The 21,773-nt window shown below is 47.6% G+C and overlaps 1 protein-coding gene across 4 annotated transcripts in view; it reads right to left on the reverse strand.

The window, feature by feature from the left end:
- Positions 1-21,773, reverse strand: part of NUTF2 (nuclear transport factor 2) — a 185,729-nt gene that overhangs the window by 55,208 nt on the left and 108,748 nt on the right. For all 4 annotated transcript variants that reach the window (XM_086945255.1, XM_086945257.1, XM_086945256.1 and 1 more), the window contains exons 3-4: positions 9,580-9,651; positions 9,014-9,112 (exon numbers count right to left, since the gene is read on the reverse strand). In XM_086945255.1, the coding sequence (XP_086801381.1) occupies positions 9,014-9,112; positions 9,580-9,651 (171 nt within the window). The remainder of the gene's footprint in view (positions 1-9,013; positions 9,113-9,579; positions 9,652-21,773) is intronic.

Consider the following 21,773-nt stretch of genomic DNA (forward strand, 5'->3'; position numbering starts at 1 on the left):
ATCAAGGGTAGGACCAGGGACGACGTCGTCCTGGGACAGTGCCGGAGCAGACACCCTGGGGGCCGGTGCCGGCGAGGTCGTAAGGTCGACCGGCGACGACCCAGATCCGAATCCAGCGGGGCCTTGCGGCGGTCTGGATCGAAGTCGCCGACGGCGCCGGGGCCGAAGCACCCGACGACACCGGGGCCGAAGCACCCGGCCCGCTTGGGGACCCAGTCTGGGCCGCTCTGCCCGAAGGCGCCACGGAACCAGACGGAGGAATGAGCGACCTCATGGCCAAGAGGAAGGTATCTATCTCCTCCGGCGTCGCATTCTGCCCAGGGACCGGTGGTATGGAGCAGGCCCCGACACCTGCTGCTCCGGCGGAGCCGCGTGGGCGGTGTCGCCCGAACCCCCGCGTCGCGCGAACCTCGGGGGTACTCAGAAGAGTGATGACACCTCTTCGACTTCTTGTGCCTCTTACGCAGGGCCAACTGCCAGAGCTCGAGTCGCTTGCAGGACCGCTCCAGTCTAGCTTTGGACGTCAGGGCATGGCAGTTGGAGCAGGACTTGTCGTGGTCGGGGCCCAGACAGGTCAGGCACCGGCGATGGGGGTCGGTAACCGATAGTCTGTTGCAATCGACGCAGGGTTTGAACCTGGCCATTCCTACCGGCACCGTCTTAGTCTAAACGACTTCGAAAGATGATCAAAAAGGATCGAAAAAGTTAGTCAAAAATTGACTAAGGGTACAACTTTTTCCGGATCTGAGCTTGCTGACACGGAAAAAAGAAGAACTGACGTCAGCACGCGAGGGCGGCGTCTAAGTTCTCCGGCGACATCATCCTGACGCAGACGACAGACGCGGAGCCGCAGACGGCGCCTACCGACGCGCAAGGGAACTGCTACGCAAAAGTTTCCGGATCCAGTCTGACGCCTGTGGATTTTCTAAGGTAAGGAATCTAATACTAACCTGTTTCTTTCAGATCTCTACAATGAAATCTTAGTTTGATGGCACAAAATATAAAAAAAACACCTAAAATTTAATAGGTTATTTAATTTCTCTTACTCCAAAATCTGTACAAGTTTTAAAACAATTCAAGAACAAAACCATAAGGAATTCTCCAATTTACCTGCTGGTAAACATTACACAGACTATTCTTGATTGCCATAATCCTAAAATTAATCTATCATGATTTTGTACAGTGCTAAAAGCCAATAAAATAGTTAAGTGCTCAATAGCATTGGATCTCTTAAAACATCAAGGACTTTTTGGAGCGAGTTACTTCAGGGAAACCGTTTCAACAAAATCTTAGACCCTCCCCCTCGCCAAGAGGACATAGCTACCTGTCCCTTCACAAGGGCATTATGTTAATACTTGAACAGTATCACAAAATTCAAAGAGACCACACGGAGGGAAGAAAGACCCTAGAACTAGGACGAGGAAGTGTAGGACTCACTGTAATGAAGATAATCAGAAAATATGAACATTACTTCTTCCTTATTGCAATCCATACATTAGGAGACCATAGCAACAAGTTTTAAGTCTTCCATCAACAACCAGTTAGGAAACCACCTTTTGGTATATCTGACCAAAACAGAATGACAGAGGCCAAAGTCAACATCCAGGCAGGATATTTCACACTGCAGCAGTCACGGAGAAGGTGAGGCAGGGGCCTAGCATCAAATGTTAAGATACCAAATTTGTGATGTCTTATTTCAACTCTCTCTCCACCCCCTCCCCCCCCCCCATTTTCTAGATCTACAGAATACATGTTTTCTTTAACCCCTTCGCTGAGGCGGCAATTCCGCTGCAGCGCTAGGGATGGGGGGTCCGAGCGGCGCCCGTATGCTCGTGACGGAGCCGCTCCGTCATGAGCCGCGGTTGCGCTGTGCTCATGACGGAGCGGTTCCGTCATGGCCCCGCCCGCATAATAGAACGCGCCGAGCAGGCGCGGCGTCAGGGCCATAACGGAACCGCTCCGTTGTGAGCACAGCTCAGCCGATGCTCATGACGGAGCGGCTCCGTCATGAGCATGGGAGGGGTTAATAACTCCAAAACTACTGAACAGATTTACACCACATTACAAAAAGCACTCTTTCTGGACCAAGATAGAAAGCATGCAATCTAGAGTGAGCAAGACCGCGAGAGAGAGATCGAGAGAGCGTGTAGGAAACCCACCTCTATATAGTGCACCACAATGAGGTACACTGTGCAGAGGTCGAAGAGACCCTTACTGGTTTACAGAGACAAAAGCTGATAATTCCAACACCATTTTGTGGTAGTGTGGGCAAACAGTTAGGCTTGTCAGAAGGTAGTGATAAGTATTTGTTGTACACACCAGGGCAATAAATGATATACACACTCAATGAATGAAGTCGAGACTGATTTAATATTAAATATTAGACCAAAAACTTTGGGTACATGGTAAATACTTTTAACAATATGAGAAAATCACAGTCTACAGATGTGTGTAATTACGCGCAATACATTTCCTATGGAGAAATAGGCAGGTAGAAAAAGCAATGCTGTACAGTTTTATTTGTGGTTCACTTTTTTGAAATCGAAGAGTTGGGCGTCAAGGACCAAAGTTCCAAGGTCAGGTTCTCAGAAGCTACCTGGATTTCACCGGGAGGCTGGAGTAAAGCGACTTTGTAGCTAGCGCGTTATGAAGAAACGGGCCATCTGTTAAAGCAATGCGGGTCTTGCAGGTCCAAAGGTTCTCAAAGGAGTAGAGGTCGCAACAGTTCCAGAGCCTTGGGAACACAGCTAGTCTGAAAATGACCCGGCCGGGCAGGCTTGGGGCTGTGAAAAAGTGCAGCTGGGTAAAGGTGTGCAAAGATGAACCTCACAGTCAGTTGCAGGTACCTTGGAGCAATGGTTCTAGGACAGCTGGGCCACTACGGAGGTGGATCTCGGGAATCCTGAAGACCCTTGCTGTAAAGTTGGAGTCCGGCTGGACTAGGTTTTGTAGGTTAATGCAGCAAGGGGCCTGGTACCATGGGTATTTGTGCCTTGCAGCTTCAGTGGGCCCTGGGGCCTCAAGCCTTGGTGCAGAGGCTGAGCTGACCCTCCAGAGGATGGACACCTCCAGCGGGCACTGCGAGACATCAGTCGGGCTGAGGAGCTGGACAACAATGGACCGGACTTTGCTGGAATTGGTGTCTGTGGCTGTAGGGAGACAGTACCTCTATATTGATGGAGTTCTTTAGCAATTTGTGAAGTGCTGATGACCCTCTGGAGTTTGTGGAACCCACACAGCAACAAGACGGACTGGAGGATGGCAATTGTGGAGTTCTGTGGCAGCAGGCCGGAGTACACAATGAGGTCTGAGGTTCATGGTCCATCAGCGTTTCTTCGTTTATCGTCTTCTAGGGTCCACACAATCTAGTTTCAGGGTCTGGGGATGCCTCCTAAATACTAAATGTAGGGGCATTCACAAGGTAGTGACAGGTAGCGGCCAATAGGCCCCTTACATGGGGTGCACACCACTTATTCTTACCTGGCTTTCCCGCCTGTCTTGCAGACAAAAGGGGTGAGGGGGGGGGGGGGGGATGGATCCTAATAGGAGAGACTGGTCGCAATGCAAAGGCGGCAAGGCCATTGAAACTTCCCACCACAGATCGCTCTTCCTGACATGGTGGAGGTGCGAGCACCTCTGCCACGGCCATGCATTGCTCTCGACCTCCGAGCATGAAGGCACTCACCCCATGAGATCAGAGCTCTGTCTGTTGGTGAAAGGCTGGCTTAGACCAGTCAGTGATTACACTAAGGGTTGGTAGGTTTCAAGGGGTCTCTCTAAAGGGTCTTCTGTGTGCAATTAATAAATCAGTGGAGGTTTTTTTTAAGATGAGATGTTTGGTACCAAACATCCCATACTACAGTGAACCATCATGGAGCTGGGAAACTCTTCATGACAAGTGTCCAGCCCATACACTTCTTATGGCTTTCCTGTTCACTTACAATATTCACAAACTGACATGGACACTGAAGGCATAACTGGTCATGCAGATATGGCCACACAGGCGGTTTAGTGCACCCTGCCTTAGGACTCTAAGGCATGCTTTAGTTTGTCATGGCTGCCAGTCAAGTCTTCGCACCAAAGAGTCCTTTATAAAAATATAATAACATTAAATACTTTTTAGGTCTCGCCTGTCGATGCGCATGCGCATCGAGCAAGCGAGACTATGGGGGCTTATCCACTCTTTATCCACTGCAAGGAATCGTGGCGATTCCTTGCAGTGCCCGTGACTTTTAAGCTCAATGCGCATGCGCATTGAGCTTAAAAGCGCGTGCACGTCCGTCTTGTTTTACCCGCTCCGCCCCCTCCCCTTCCCCTTCCCGCCGTGTCGCATTTCTCATCCCCCCTCCCCTCTCCTCCGTCCGTCTTCTTTGTTTAATTTAACCTGCTCCGCCCCCTCCCCTTCCCGCCGTGTCGCATTTCTCCTTCCCCCTCCCCTCTCTTCCCTTCGTCTCGTTCGCATTTCTCATCCCCCCTCCCCTCTCCTCCGTCCGTCTTCTTTGTTTAATTTAACCCGCTCCGCCCCCTCCCCTTCCCGCCGTGTCGCATTTCTCCTCCCCCCTCCCCTCTCTTCCCTCCGTTTCGTTTTTTTCGTCATTGCGCTGATTAGAGGGCTGACCTAATACTCCGCCCTGCAAGAACCCCCCGACCACCCCATAAGGTTTAATCAGGGGAAACCTCGCCTGCTGCACTGAATCTACCCACGCACGACAGCGCTCACAAAGCGCGTGCCCCTCAGCGTAGCATCTGTTTACCCAGTAGCCGCGGGTGCACGCATTAACTGTGCGGGCAACAATGTTCAAGCTCGATAAAACGAAATCTCTCATGCAACTATCCATACAACTTTTGAAGACTGCTAAATAATAAGCGGCTTACCTGGAGGACATGGTGCTACCATAGACTGTAACCCTTTGTTCGACTCACTGCTGAGCAGGATGCACAATGTAAACGTGACACTTTTCACAGTGGGCGGGGCGCCGTGGGTGTTGGCGCTCATTTGCATCTTTGTAGTGAAGTGTTCATTTTGCATAGGAGTCCTATTGGCCAATCACCAGGAGCGTATGCCAGCTGGACTCCGTTATATCACTTTTCGAAGTGAAAGAACATGCAGAGTCTGCATCGTTGTTCTCGCGAGATCTCTATATAACAGAAAAGTCAAAGAACGCTGTAGCTATGTATTCTCTAAGCATCTCCGGACGTATAGTTAAAGATGAAGGGAACTATTGTTTTATGACCCTCATGTGACTAAAAAAATGGAGGCGCTGTTTGCTGTCAGAGACAAATTGACAGAATACAGAAAGCCGGATTGGGTACTAGATTGTACGTGGGTAAGGTTCCCAATTGATTCTGAGTTATCATAGACATAATATTTTAAACGCCGGCCAGCGTCCTATTTTGCAAATAATTGTTTTCACGGGTTTTGTCCAATTGGCTCATTGAAATAAATGGCTAATTCCCACAAAGTTTTAGCATACTTGCTAAGACAGTAACAACAACACCCCTCACACACCCCCTCACTGACCCTCTCACACACCACCTCACTCACCCTCACACACACACACACACCACCTCACTCACCCTCACACACACCACCTCACTCACCCTCACACACACCACCTCACTCACCCTCACACACACACACACACCACCTCACTCACCCTCACACACACACACCACCTCACTCACCCTCACACACACCACCTCACTCACCCTCACACACACCACCTCACTCACCCTCACACACACCACCTCACTCACCCTCACACACACCACCTCACTCACCCTCACACACACCACCTCACTCACCCTCACACACACCCCACACACACCACCTCACTCACCCTCACACACACCCTCACTCACCCTCACACACACCACCTCACTCACCCTCACACACACCCTCACTCACCCTCACACACACCCTCACTCACCCTCACACACACCCTCACTCACCCTCACACACACCCTCACTCACCCTCACACACACCCTCACTCACCCTCACACACACCCTCACTCACCCTCACACACACCCTCACTCACCCTCACACACACCCTCACTCACCCTCACACACATCCTCACTCACCCTCACACACCCTCACACACACCCTCACTCACCCTCACACACCCTCACACACCACCTCACTCACCCTCACACACCCTCACTCACCCTCACACACCCTCACACACCCTCACACACACCCTCACTCACCCTCACACACCCTCACTCACCCTCACACACCCTCACACACACCCTCACTGACCCTCTCACACCCGCTCAGCCTCACCCTCACCCTCCCTCAACTCCCTCATACTAACCCCCCTCACCCTCACCCTCCCCCCCTCACCCTCACCCCCCTCACCCTCACCCTCCCCCCCTCACCCTCACCCCCCTCACCCTCACCCTCCCCCCCTCACCCTCACCCTCACCCCCTCACCCTCACCCTCCCCCCCTCACCCTCACCCTCCCCCCCTCACCCGCACCCTCCCCCCTCACACCCCTCACACCCCTCACCCTCACACCACTCACCCTCACACCACTCACCCTCACACCACTCACCCTCACACCACTCACCCTCACACCACTCACCCTCACACCACTCACCCTCACACCACTCACCCTCACACCACTCACCCTCACACCACTCACCCTCACACCACTCACCCTCACACCACTCAGTGCTACAACACATTTTGGGTTACAATATGTGTCAGATTTACGAAACATAAAACTATTGGCATTGTAAATAACAAAGCAATTAGTTTCGCAATTAAAAAAAAAAACATCCTCACCCTCAAACTTTCACCCTCAACACCTCACTCACCCTCACTCTCACTCACCCTCACTCAGCCTCAACTACTCCCCCTCACCCTCACTCAACACCTCACCCTCACTCACCCTCAACGCCTCACTCTCACTCACCCTCAACACCTCACCCTCACTCACCCTCAACGCCTCACTCTCACTCACCCTCAACACCTCACCCTCACTCACCCTCACCCACCCTCACGCTCACCCACCCTCACGCTCACCCACCCTCACGCTCACCCACCCTCACGCTCACCCTCACTCACCCTCAACACCTCACCCTCACACAGTGCAATAGGTCTCAGACCATTTCAGTTAGAGCTTTTAGAAATGTTTATGGCTTTTTTTATTTGTAATTCTTTAGCATTGGCTACTGGAAACAAAAATGCTAAACATTTACCAAAAAAACCCATAAACAATTCTAAAAGCACTAACTCTAATGGTGCGAGACCTATTGCATTTCCAATGCTTGTTGTATAAGTGCTGCCATCCTTTTACCATTGTGTAATGAGGTCTTCCATCCATGTACAAGTGATATAGTAAACTCCTGGGGCACAAGTATACAAAAAACCCTAGCCAGGCAAGAAAGCTACTGATAATGTAATCCCAGTTCTAAAGGAGACATATTGTAGATATATATTGTTGTGCAAAAAGCTAGTTCGGATAGCTAAAATAAAACCTATTAATTTGCAGAATTGGTATTATTGTAACTTTATAGTCATATATCCTAAAGTGACCTTAATCCTAAACGATGCAACCAGCAAGATTACTATCCAAAGTAAAGAGGATGTGATTTTTCGTTAATGTATAAATTATTCAAACAGTGGGACATTTTTCTCATCTAGTGACCAAATTTCAGTACTTTTCTGTATACACTTGAAAGGTAGATTTCGGTCCAGGGAATTTTTCTTTGGTTTAAACCGAAAATCAGGCATAAAAGATTTACATCATACCTGATTTTTTTTAGACTGGACATCATCTGACAAACTGGCCAACACATTGCTAGGAGCTTAAATAAAACACTAGATAAAGAGGTATGGATATGTCTGAAGGAGGATTGCTCCTGCCCCTCTTTCGTTGGTAGATGGTTACCCCCAAGAAAGAAAAGGATAGCCACATTTTAGAAACTTTAAGAAAACCCAAGAAAGACATCGGTTGTTTCCAACAAGTGTGTCTGGACAAATTCCTGGACGAGGCCAACAAAGAGTAAGAGTCAGGGCATCTCATCTAACCAGAGATCTTTCTTGGAAAATGCCAACTGCACCAAATAAACTAGGCAGAAGAGGTCACTTCCACTTATGGTTGGCCTAAAGCTAGACGATTTGGAATTCCACACGTTAACACATTCACTTCTTTGGATAAAACCTAGCTATCCCTTAAAAAGACTCCCACCCGAAGATTTGTGCAGGTACTGTTAGAGTCAGGGAATACCCCTTTCCCTTCACAAACCTCCCAAGACAGTCCTTTAGGAAATTTTGGTCAATGTCAAGACCACTAAAGATTAACTTGATTTTTTCACTCAAGAGGAACAAACCATGGCGGAGGATCCAGCTGAAGTTTTAGTGGAGAAGTCAACGCTAGAGGGGGTACTCGGGTAAGGACTACCATTTTGACCCTGTACAAGTAGGAGATAAGCACACTGGATTATTCAAAATTGGCATGTGTGTTTCTAGGGGTTTAAAGTTTAAAGAAAACATTACCAACAGTCTGCTGAAATCGTTTCATTCTTGCCTAGGAGGGTAATCTGAGACAATACAATAAAACTGTACAATCCTATATGGCAATTATACGTTTTAATTTCATCAAGTATCAACAGGAAGTACACAATGAAAAGTTTTATAAATGCATTACATTTCAGGCCAAAATGTAGTAATAGCTGTGCATCTCAGATTAGTACGAAATGCTGAATTCGCTAGCCAGAAGGTACATTGAGAAGCCTGTATAGTTTCTTAACCAGTTGAAATTCCACAAATGTCCTACAAAGCTGGTTTTACTTCGTTTATCAGCAGGCATGAACTATAGAGCAAAACGCATTACAGACTATGCAGCAGCATCACCACCACGGAACACGTAATCGAAAAACAAATGAGAAAACAGTAACAGAGCTCAATAAATCAGGCAGCCTTGAATGTGTGTCAAGTACAATAAGTAATATAACAAAGCCACTGACCCAAGATCTTCGAGGCATTTTAATTGGAATGTTTACCTTAAGCTGTCCCACCACCATACTAAGAACACAACTGTCTGGTGTTGGTTGGTGGTCTTGTGCAGTGATGACATGCTCTATCTTCTGGAAAGGAAGGGACTACGAGAAAAAAAACAGCAAAACGAATAGAAGTTTATTGTTCCTAGAAAATCCAACAGCGAAACAAATCGGGCAAAGGATCTAAAGTAGTAACATGAGTAGAGAATCAGCTTGAGAGTCTATAAACCATTAAATTAATTTACAAATAGTATTTTCTTTTTAATCAAACACACACACTCTCTGAAATACTTTTTTATATTTTATTCTAGCTGTCACCACTATCAAGAGAATGTCCACTGAATCGCAGGATATTGATAAAAAAATAAAATAAACACAATTTACTATTAACTTAGACTTCAGTGTATTACCTCCCAGTGTACAGAGGAAGTTCATCGAACAGATGCCACATCACAGTTCTATGTAACATGTCTACTTACTGGATAAGCACAACAAACCTGCAAAGCATTGCCCCACTACAAAATTATCTGTATTGGAAACTGCGACGACCAAAAATGGAAATTACTTACCGTAAGTTTCTCGATAATTGCAAGTTTTCCATGATACTGCATTCCTTCCCAAGTTAGGCATGATGCGTCTGTCTGAAACACAAACACTGGTCTTAAAATTCAGACTAAAAAGCAATTTTAGTTCAAAATGATACCACCAAAGACAAAAACACCATTTGGAAGAATAAGTAACTTATTTAGTAAGAAAAAGGTTGATTACCTTGAACGATGGTTCTTCAGCATCGGGATCTTCAATTGAGTAACATGTGGCAAACATTGCCCTCATGAATCAAAGAGAATGCAAGACTGCCAACTGAAGCTGGGAATAATAACAGTTCTAGTAGATCTACAAACCTATTAAAGATAACTATCTTATTTCTTCTCCTTGCAGGAAGGGACTAACCTTCAAAAAAGTCTCTATGCAGAAAGCAGAAAGGTCATAATTTGCATCCATAGCGCACACCTTGACAAGTTTGCATAACATCAAGCTTCTTCTCTAAACACCATGTTATTTAATCCAGATGATAAAATCACCTGCAATTCACAGAATATTTTGAGAAGAGAGTATCTGAAAGTATGCACGCCAGTAACAGGTTTGGAAAGATATGAGAAGGATTAAAATATTGCACAATGTATCCTGTCACTATCCCACACTGCCAACTGCTATCTCAATGGCACAGAAGGCCTATAGGACTTGAGAGACAAAGAAGTATCAACATGGAGGGGTAACATATGAATGGTTCCGCATGCAAACCAAAGATGTGGATATTCAGTCTTACTAAGGAACTTTATAAAATGCTGTTTGCCTTTCAGATACTTCAGAGAACTATACACTTTACTTTTCTTCAGACTAACATAGTAACACTCTGCCATAGGAACACATTTACAAACACAAAGTTCATGAACAAAACACAAAGTTCATGAACAAAACACAAAGAGTGTCATTTTAGCTTAGCCCAACAATTACTAGAAGCTAAACCGAGAGAAGGGCGGTAAAGCAGTTTCTAGGGTGAAGTAGTGTGGCTCACTGGTTAGAGGCGGCAGACCCGAGAGCAGAGGACGGCCCGGGACCAGGGTTCGATTCCCGGCGCGGCAGGTTTCTGGACCAGGGTCAGCGGACTCGATAATTCTCTCGCCTCGGTGCCCACTCTGATCAGCGATCACACTCGGCAACTCTGGGCATTAGCTTGCCTCATCTTCACTAACGGCCCCACCAGACCGCCGGGGATGCCTGGTCTCACCCTGGAGATACCCATTAAGGGACCATCTCTCAGGGAAGCCAGGAACGGATTCGCAGCGGTCGAAGCGCCTTGGGACCCTACGGGTAAGTAGTGCGCTATATAAATGCCTATACATTTACATAGGTCTGCCTCCAGTCAAAAAGGCTACCCCACATGGTTGAAAAAATGCCAGGTCATGAGGGCAATAAGGAATATGCTTGAAATAGTGCTCCCACAATTAAGTCGTCACTGGAATTGCACTGGAAACCATTCACTAAAACGGACGGTTTGTTTTATTTTGCGTTCTTTTTAATTCACATGCCAGGCTGATGTTTTCCTGCAATTTTAAGACCAGATTCTGGCACATTTCAAACGGCCTGTAGAAATATCTTGAGCTGCATGCCACAGACATGGAGCTAAAATAATATATATATGTATATTTTTTTCAGCCTCGAAAGGACTGATGTACATGGCTTAATAAGCACAGGCTCAATATGCAACTAAATCTCGTTTTTAAGTATCATCTCATACAAAAGTTGGGCATTGTAAGAAATTAATCTTCATGGTCAGGAGGAAATCGGTAGCTCCCTCTCAATGTCCTATAAGTTTATAATAAGGCAGCATGTTATTCAGTTACTGCGTTCCTTAACATGATTACTCGCTGTTTGATAACGTTGTGCAGAACAATTGCTACTGTTTGAAAAGGACTCTACTTCATCCCCATCCTTTCGACAGTCAGACTATGCGTCTTTGATTCAAAATGGAGTAGAAGAATGCTGATGCTTTCGACACCATCTTCCACCGCATTCTTATCCAGCGGCTGTGGGAGATTGGTGTCAGAGGGAAAGTCCTAAATGGTTTACCAGCTACCTATCCGATCGCACAACTGCTGTCCAAATTGGCAATAACATAGCAATAACATAGCCAACACACGGCCGGTCAAGATGGGTGTTCTGCAGGGCTCCATTTTATTTAAACATCAGATTCTAGCACCACGTTGCCTGCCAAATCAATTGGCTAGTTCTAACCGTAGCCGACAACCCACAGCCTTACCTGTGTAGCTACATGGCAACTTTTGAAGAACACCTGTATTTGGGAGCATATAAGCAAAACCTTATCATGCAGGTGGCTCCACTTTAGGAGATGATCTCTGAAGAAGATCGGAGCACAATAGGATGGTGCAAACCATGCAGACTGTACCTTTTGCCTAAATGAGCTAACCACAGAGAATAATTAATTGTGCACCGTGGTACAGACTATTGCTCAGTAGACAAGACAAGGCAGCCCATATTAATCCCACGAAAAGTGCTGAAATACAAAGATTTGCAAAGTAATATTTGCAACACCACAGCCTAGCAGTGATAAATGAAACCTGGAGAGTCTCATAGAAGGACCCAACTGTACCGGGCGCCCCTTGGACTTCTGAGTCAGAAATGTAAAAAAAAAAAAAAGCTATCAGCAGAAACTATTTACTCAGACGTGGCATGACTAATACATTTTGCAACGATGCTCCTTCAAATACAGACACCCTCCATGCTGGCTGCTTAAAGCAATAAATAGGAGCTTTGATAGTTGCAGCAACTTATCATCCAACCTGCATTCCACAGCTTTCCCTCTCCAAGTAAATAGCCATCTCTACAAGAACACTGTACTTACCTTCAGTACCACTCTTTTTGGTTTATTTAACCCCAGACAAATCATGTTTATTTTTACAAGAGTCAGATTGGATCCAGAAATACTTACAATAGCTCCATTCAAGTAAGCACATTTAGCCATCAGACTACGTCACCAAGCAGGACAAGAAAGAAAAATGCTACTTACCAGTATGCATCTGTTCTTGGCATGTAGAGCTGCAGAGTTGTACACTATGCATAGATCGCCACCTAGTATTGGGCCCGGATGTTTGCAGTTTGTTGTTGTCCTGAAAAGTTCTTTGGAAGTCACAAGATAGGGGACTCCTCCTTAGGACCACATTGCGCTTGGGCATCGGCTCCATCCTCAGATTGTTTTTCGCCATTAGAGAAATGATGGAGCTTTGCAAGTACAGGAAGGATGCCCGTGTAATTTGTATCTAATTAAGATAATACTGGAACAGATAAGGGCGAGTGGGCGTGTACAACTCTGCAGCTTTACATGCCAACAACAGATGCATACTGGTAATTAGCATTTTCCGTTCAAGGCATATGAGCTGCAGATTGTACACTATGCATAGATTATATAGCAGTACCCACTCTTAGCAGCGACCACCACTATCTGTTGAAGTAGTTTGGAATAATGTTTTGAGAACAGCCAGGCCCACATTAGCTTGTTGTTTTGTTTGCACATCTACATAAGTGTTTTGATAATGTGTGCGGTGTAGCCCATGTGGCTGCTCTGCAGATATCATCTAGGGGAATGTTCCCTAAAAATGCCATTGAAGCCCCTATCTTTCTGGTAGAGTGGGCTTTAGGAGGAACAGATAGCGTACGTTTAGCTTTGTGGTAGCAAATCTGTATGCATTTGACAATCCATCTAGCTATTCCAGATTTTGAAATGGGATTGCCCTTCTGTGGTGGTGAGAAAGACACAAAAAGTGGTTTTGTCTTACGAAAGGGCTGTGTTCTTTCTATGTAGTATAGCAATGCTCTTTTAACATACAAAGTGTGAAGAGCTCTTTCTGCTACTGACTGGTTGCGAGAAGAAAACAAATAGTTTCTTACCCGTCGGTGTAGTTTTGCAGCTTGAAGATCTTTCTGGATTCACTATGCTGTGCATTATTCCGCGGTCTAGTGGTTGGGTCTGGAATCTTAGTCTTTTCTTTTTTTTGTAGCCCAGGTGGGCGTCGACGTCCCACCTTTTGGTGTCCTTCCATAACGTCGGCACGCTTCCTGCGGAAGATTCCACCCTTGGGCGCCATCTTCGGATTCTTTTTTCGTTTTGTGTTTCTGCGAATCCTTGGCAATGTTCAAGTAAGTTATTTAATCCGCTTTGTCGTTCAAGGTATCTGTTTCAGTATTGACCTTGTCCTTTACCATCTGATTCTCCAGCCTCATCTTTCTGGCGGAGGAGGGTGGGTTCGCTAGTGAATCCAGAAATATCTTCAAGCTGAAAAGCTACACCGACAGGTAAGAAACTATTCGTTTTGCAGCGTGAATCTTTCTGGATTCACTATGCTGTGCATAGACTTTGTAGCGGTTTGTTATAATATACGTTGAAGCACTTTCTGTCCTACTTGTGCTTCCTTGTTCATTTGTATATCCACACAGTACTGCTTCGTGAACGTGTGCACTGAAGCCAATGTTGCTGCAGGCAGATGTCTTGAATGTGTGTGTTAGCCAGGAAGGCTATTGTTGCTTCCTTTTTCCTAGCGAGTGGGCATGCGCCCCCTCCGCTAGCTCTTGGCCAGCTTGTTTGTGGCAGAACTGAATAGTTTGTACGATCCATCGTGCGATGGTCCCCATTGTTACTAGTCTACCCAGGGAACTGTTTGCGAAGGACACAAAGAATTGTTAGTCTTCCTGTGTTCCTTTGTTCTTTCTATGTAGTGCATTACTGCCCTCTAGCGTCCAGAGTGTGCAGTGCCCTCTCTGCGCTTGTGGTTGGCTTTTGAAAGAAACTTGGTATTTGAACTGTTTGGTTGATGTGAAACCTCGACACCACCTTTGGCATGAAGTGTGGGTCCGTTCTCATCACCACCCTATCATTGTGAATTTGGATGTAGGGCTCTTTTAGCATTAGAGCCTGTAGTTCGCTCACCCTGCGCAGGGAGGTGATAGCCACCAAGAAGGCTGTTTTCATAGCTAGCATTTTCAGGGAAGCCTTATGAATTGGCTGAAAAGGCGCCTTCATGAGCTCGGTCAGGACTAGATTAAGGTTCCATGCTGGTGGCAGCATCCTCTTAGGAGGCGCGATCCTTTTTGCTCCTTCCATGAATCTCTTTACTATCTGTGACGTAAAGAAACTCTTTCCAGTCTTTCCTCTTGTGCAGGCCACAATTGCTGCCAGGTGTACTTTCAGCAAGGATGAGCTTAGCTTAGCCTTCAGCAGGTGCGTGAGGTACCTTAGCACTGTTGACTCCCTTGTCATCTTTCTGTGTAGCTTCTTCTTCCTGCACCATTGTGTGAACTTTCTCCATTTTGCCAAATAGCACCTTCGTGTGCTAGGCCTCCTTGCCTCTCGCAGTACCCGCAGGGTGCTCTCCGGTAACTTAAGGTGCGCGAACTCTATGTCTTCAGGAGTCAAGCTTCTAGGCTGAGGCTCTCTGGTTCTGGGTGTAGTACTTCTCCGTTTTGCATTGACAGTAGGTATTTTCTTCTCCCGAACTTGTGGGGTGCACCCTGTTCCATTTCCATTATCTGAGTACCATGTCTGCCTGGCCCATTGTGGTGCCACTAGGATCAGTCATGTTGCTGGTCCTGCACTTGTTGAGTACTCGGTGTATCGGGGAAAAGCGTAAGCAAATGTTTTCGATCAGCTTATCCATAGGGCATTCCCCAGGGATCCTTCCCATGGTTGTCTGGATGCGAAGCTTTGGCATTTTGCATTCTTTTGTGTTGCAAATAGGTCTACTGAAAGTACTCCCCACCTTCTGAAGAATTTTTGAGTTTCCTGCGTATTGAGCGCCCATTCGTGGGATGCCGCACGACCGCCCCACCCACACTAGCAGTACACCGCCAGTACCACTATCCCCACCACAAAAATACACCCCACTAAACTCAGTGCTGGCACAATCTCGCTGCCTCTCAGACATCCAGCGACCGACTCAGCTACTACAGCCTCAGCTCTGTTTATCTGCACCTGGGAAGGCAGGTCCAACTCAGGCAAAAGGGGGTGGAGACAGCAGCACGTGCATGGCTGGGGAGGAAATAGAAAAAGGGTTAGGGAGTCTGGGAGGCACAGACCGTCTGACCACCATACAACCACTCTTACCGCTACCGACCCCAAGACAACCACTGCCAGCTACCGACCCACTGACACTACTTTTGCACAGACCGGACCACCACTAGAAACACATGGCTGGGGAGGAAATAGAAACAGGGTTAGGGAGTCTGGGAGCAACAGAGAACGGCCGGATGATGACACGTAATCGTGCTAGACAGAATGGGGGCGCTTCTAGGGGAGACGCGTGCGGCTGTGATTTTTCAGGCCCCCCTTCCCCGCCCCCTGTCTCCAATAATGGTACGTTCCTGCCAGTTTAGTGGCATGTGCTCTACAGACGTGCACTGGAGGTATTTCTGCAGAATGTAGTGGTGCTGAGTGATGCTGTAGTGGCGCCGAGTAAAAAAATTAATGCAAAGCATTGTCATTTACAATGCCAGTAGCTCAAACTTCAATGCTGCGAGACTTATTGCATTGTAAATGCTTGTTCATTATGTTTTGCTGCTAATTAATGGGGTTTTTGTTTTTTGATTCATATAGACAACTGAAGAAGGGTCCTCAGTACGACCCGAAATGCATTGGGTGATATATGCATAATCATGAGCGGATTATTGGATGAATAAAAATATGATTTCTAGAAGAAGAATAAATTAAATTTTTTGAATTACTTCAACAAAAAGACTACACAGAAATGTATTGCGAACCAGAGTGTAGGAACAGGTTACGCTCCTTGAGAAAGAGGGTGCTCATCCTACAGGTTGGGTGTTTTCCTAACCAGACCAGTGGTTATTACACAATAAGGCACTGTGACTCAGTGCAACAGATGGTGCATCACTGAAGTAAGAGTGTTTAAACCGTGGAACTTTGAAAGTTGGAAAGTGTGCACGGAGCACCATTAACAAAACCAAAATTAAACCATATTCCTCCTAAAAGGACTGTACAGAAATGGAAAGTGGGCAACCAGCGATGAGTCTGCTGTCACCACCAGATAGAGTGCTACCGAAAGTCTAACTTATTCTTCTCTTGTCGGTTTCTACCGTCAAAATCCTCACATTGTGAATCTATTAACAATGCAATGCCATTCCCAAGAAAGAGGGGATGAGTGAAGGGGGGAGGAAAGAGCAGCGTTGAATATAAAGCAAGGACTTGTTGATGGAAAAACTCGGGGGGAGGGGAGACAACATTTTCTGCATGTGTTATACGAATACCTGAGGCAAGCCAATCTTCAACAACTAGTCATTGAAGTACAGGCATACACGTATCCTGGTAGGGAAGATGAGCCAGGCCATAGGTAAGACCTTTGTTAAAAACCAGAGGGGAAGACACAATGCTGAAACAAGCTGAACTGCAGGCCTGGTATATGATCGTATGTTGCCTTCATTTTCAGGGAGAGATCTAATCAGCACAATGGTCATCACCTTGAACCTCTTGTTGAGGAACGATTTCAGTGTAAAGTAGCCACCCTTCTTGGGGGCCGGAAAATAATTAGAGTAACAGTTTTACGCAGTCCCCTGAAGGGACTTCTTTACAGCCCCAATTCTGCCACCCATGAGGAATTAGGTGCAAGATATGTGGAGGCCCAAATAATGCTAGCTCCCTTGCTATTAAGGGTAGTGCAATTTTCAGGGAGGGAAGGTAAAACATCGATCACTATGTCCCAGAGGGTGTAATAACACTCCAAAAAGCATACATCATTCATTGAACAAGTACCAGACTGACTGCAGGAAAGAAAATGCAAATGCTACTTACCAGTATGCATCTGTTCTTGGCATGTAGGGCTGCTGACATTCATATCTGTGCATAGATCGCCACCTAGTGTTGGGTCCGGATGATTGCACATTGTTGTCCTGGAAGAGTCTTCGAAGTATCACGAGATAGGTGGCTCCTCCCCTGGACTACAGTGCGCATGGGCATCGCCTCCATCCCCAGATTGTTTTTAGCCATTGGCAGAGATGGAGTGAAGAATGTGAGTGATGACCATGCTATGAGCATATGTATGTAAATGAATGAATTCTGCAGCTGCTACAGGCGCCGGGGAGGAGGGTGGGCGATATGAATGTCAGCAGCCCTACATGCCAAGAACAGATGCATACTGGTAAGTAGCATTTGCAGTTCGAGGCATGTGGGCTGCTGAATTCATATCTGTGCATAGAATACATAGCAGTCCCTCCATTAACGGCGGCCGCCCGTGCCAGCTGCAGCAGTCTGAAAAAGCGTTTTTAGAACAGCCTGACCAACAGCTGCCTGTTTGGAATGCACGTCTACACAGTAGTGTTTAGTGAAAGTATGTGTGGTAGACCATGTGGCTGCTCTACAGATATCTTCTAAGGGAATGTTACCTAGGAAAGCCATAGAGGCCCCCAACTTCCTGGTGGAGTGGGCCCTCGGTGGGATAGTGAGAGTGCGCTTAGCTTTAGCGTAACAGATCTGAATGCACTTCACTATCCACCTAGCAATCCCTGCTTTAGAGATAGCGTTTCCCTTGTGGTGAGTGGCAAAAGCAACAAAAAGCTGCTTGGTTTTGCGAAAATCTTTTGTCCTGTCTACATAATACATCAAGGCCCTCTTAACATCAAGGGTGTGGAGCATGCGCTCCGCCAGTGTATCTGGGTTTTGGAAAAACACCGGCAATTCAATTGTCTGGTTTAAGTGGAATTGGGATACCACTTTGGGCAGGAATTTAGGGTTAGTGCGTAGCACCACCCTGTTAGCATGTACCTGGAAGAAAGGTTCTTGGATGGTGAGCGCCTGCAGCTCGCTAACCCTCCGTAGCGAAGTAATAGCTACTAAGAACGCAACCTTCCAAGTCAGAAACTGAAGCTCACAAGAGTGCAGTGGCTCAAAGGGAGGACCCATCAGCCTCGTAAGAACCACATTGAGGTTCCATTCTGGAGCTGGTGGGGTCCTTGGTGGGATGACCCTTTTGAGTCCTTCCAGAAAGGCCTTGATAGCAGGGACCCTGAAGAGTGACAGGTGTTGTCTATTCTGGAGGTATGCTGCCATAGCAGACAGGTGAATGCGGATGGAAGAGTACGCCAGATTGCATTGGTACAGGTGGAAGAGATAGCAAATGATGTTTTGAATGGAAGCATCTAGCGGGTCGATATTGTGGTTAGCACAGTAGATGACAAACCTCTTCCATTTAGCCGCATAACAAGCTCTGGTAGTGGGCTTCCTTGCCTCCCGAATGATGTTCATACAATCGGGAGGAAGATTGAGGTAGCCAAACTCTAGGACTTCAGGAGCCAGATCGCCAGGTTGAGCTGTTGCGGATCTGGGTGCTGAATGTCGCCATGGCTCTGCGTCAGAAGGCTGGGAGTGAGATGAAGCCTTTGATGCGGTACCACGGACAGTTCCAGAAACGTGGTGTACCATGGTTGGCGAGCCCACGTTGGAGCAACTAGGATGAGAGTCATCGAGTGCTGCCTGAGCTTGCGTGCCACCAGCGGTATCAGAGGTGCTGGGGGAAAAGCGTACGCAAATTTGCCTGACCAGTTCATCCACATCGCATTGCCCTGTGATTGGGGGTGTGGGAATCTGGCGGAGAAGCTTTGGCATTTTGCGTTCTCCTTTGTGGCGAACAGGTCTATCTCTGGATGACCCCACCTTTGGAAGTATGGTTGGAGTACTGATGGATGTATCTCCCACTCGTGCATCTGATGGCTGTGCCTGCTGAGCAGATCCGCCATTTGATTGTCCTTGCCCCGGAGATGCTCTGCCATGAGGAAGATGTTCCTCTGAATGGCCCACTTCCACATGCTCTGAGCCAGATGAGACAGCTGTGGAGAGTGTGTGCCTCCCTGCTTCTGGATGTAGTACATGGCCGTCATGTTGTCCGTCCGGATCAACACGACTTTGTTGCACAGATGTACTTTGAACGCCTTCAAGGCCATGAAGATTGCCATCAGTTCCAACACATTGATGTGCATCTTCCTTTGCTGTAGTGTCCATAGTCCCTGCACAGTGTAATGGAGTACACGCGCTCCCCATCCCTGGAGAGAGGCGTCCGTCGTCAGGATAATCTGCGGGACAGGCTCTTGGAATGGTCGGCCCTTGCAAAGGTTGTGTGGATTCCACCAATGCAGAGAGTTGTATGCCCGACCGCTCACCAACACTAGGTCTGTCAGTTGCCCATGAGCCTGAGTCCACTGACGTGCAAGGCACTCCTGAAGCGGACGCATATGTAGTCTCGCGTGCGGGACAATGGAGATGCAGGAGGCCATCATGCCTATCAACTGCATGAACACCTTCGCTGGAAGCGAGTGTTGGGGTCTGAATCGTTGGATCAGCGCCTGGATACTGGCGATTCTGACTGAATTTGGCTGCGCGGTGGCTGCCAGAGTGTTGATTGTCGCGCCCAGGTACTGTCGCACGTGGGCGGGCTGGAGATGGGACTTTGGGTAGTTCAGAGAGAATCCCAGATCGTGCAGGAGATGAATGGTGCGTGACACGTGGTCGACGCACTGCTGTTCTGTCCTTGCTTGAATGAGCCAGTCGTCCAGGTAGGGAAAGACGTAGACGTGCTGGCGACGGAGATGCGCTGCCACAGTCGCTAGGCACTTGGTAAACACTCTCGGTGCCGTGGTGACCCCGAACGGCAGAACCTTGAACTGGTAATGCTGGTCTAAGATCGTGAATCTGAGGTACTTCCTGTGGGAAGGATGCAGGGAGATATGAAAATATGCATCTTTCAGATCCAGCGTAGCCAGGAAGTCCCCCTGTTGAAGAAGGGGAAGCACCTGCTGCAACGTGAGCATATGGAAGTGCTCCGAGAGGATGTACCAGTTCAGGGGCCTGAGGTCCAGGATCGGCCTGAGGGATCCGTCCTTTTTGGGAATCAGAAAATACAGGGAGTAAACCCCTGTTCCCCGCTCTTGCAATGGAACGAGCTCTATCGCCCCTTTTTGCAGCATGACTAGAACTTCTTGCTGCAACAAGGTCAAGTGCTCGCCTGACATAGGACGGCTCCTTGGGGGTATGTCCGGTGGAATGGACGTAAGCTCTAGACAGTACCCGTACTGGATGATAGACCTCACCCACCTGTCCATGGTGATGGACTTCCACGCCGGCAGGAACTGCTGGAGTCTCCCCCCGACCGGTGTTGCATGGCCGGGGGGCAGTGACAAGACGTCACTGTTTGTTGGTGGCGGTGGACCTGGAGCTATTGTTGCCACGTCCCCTGCCCTTGACATTATTGCCTCTGTAACCACCTCTATTTTTGTTGTTATACGAGGCTTGGGTGTTATTCTTGTAATATTGTGTGGACTGGGATGCTTGTCCCCTTGAGGTGCCTCTGGAGTTTGAGCGGCGAAAGGAACCACTCCGAAACTGCTGACTTTGTAAAGCCCCCATGGACTTGGCAGTTTCCGTATCTTTTTTAATTTTTTCCAGTGTGGCATCCACCTCAGGGCCAAACAGGTGGTCAGGATTCACTGTCTGATTCAGTATCGTAGTTTGGATGTCGGGTTTGAACCCCGAAATTCTAAGCCAGGCATGGCGTCTAAGCAGCACACTAGTATTGATAGCCCTGGAGGCTGTGTCTGCCACATCCAGTGCACATTTGATGGATGCATTCGTAATGAGTTTACCCTCCTGAATCAGCATCTCCCCTGCCTCCTTGTATTGGTCAGGCAAGTGTTGCAGTATGGCCTCTAATGTGTCATAATGGGCCCTATCATAACGTGCAAGTAAGGCTTGGGTGTTAGATATTCTCCAGATATTAGCTGCCTGTGCAGCAATCCGTTTGCCTGAGGCCTCAAAGATCTTGGACTCTTTGTCTGGGGGAGGAGCGTCACCAGTAGTTTGAGAGTTCGCCCTCTTCCGAGCGTTGGAAACGACCAGGGAGTCCAATGGCAAGTGCCCCTTGATATATGTAGGATCCGTGGGCGCTGCCTTATATTTCCTGTCGATGCGAGGGTTGACCACACGCGCTCGGGTGGGCTCCTTGAAAACCTCCGTTGCATGTTTAAGCACCCCCTTCAGCATCGGTAGCGTTTTGACCGACTTTTCGGCTACCGAGAAGGTGTCGAATAAGAAGTCCACATCCACGGGGTCCGAGTGCAGCTCGACGTCGTGGTTAGCAGCAGCTCGCTCTATCAGAGCATTGAAGGCCGTCGAATCCTCAGTCGGGGACGTCTT

The sequence above is a fragment of the Lissotriton vulgaris genome, chromosome 12 (assembly GCF_964263255.1).
Source record: "Lissotriton vulgaris chromosome 12, aLisVul1.2, whole genome shotgun sequence".
In the NCBI taxonomy this organism is placed as follows: Eukaryota; Metazoa; Chordata; class Amphibia; order Caudata; family Salamandridae; genus Lissotriton; species Lissotriton vulgaris.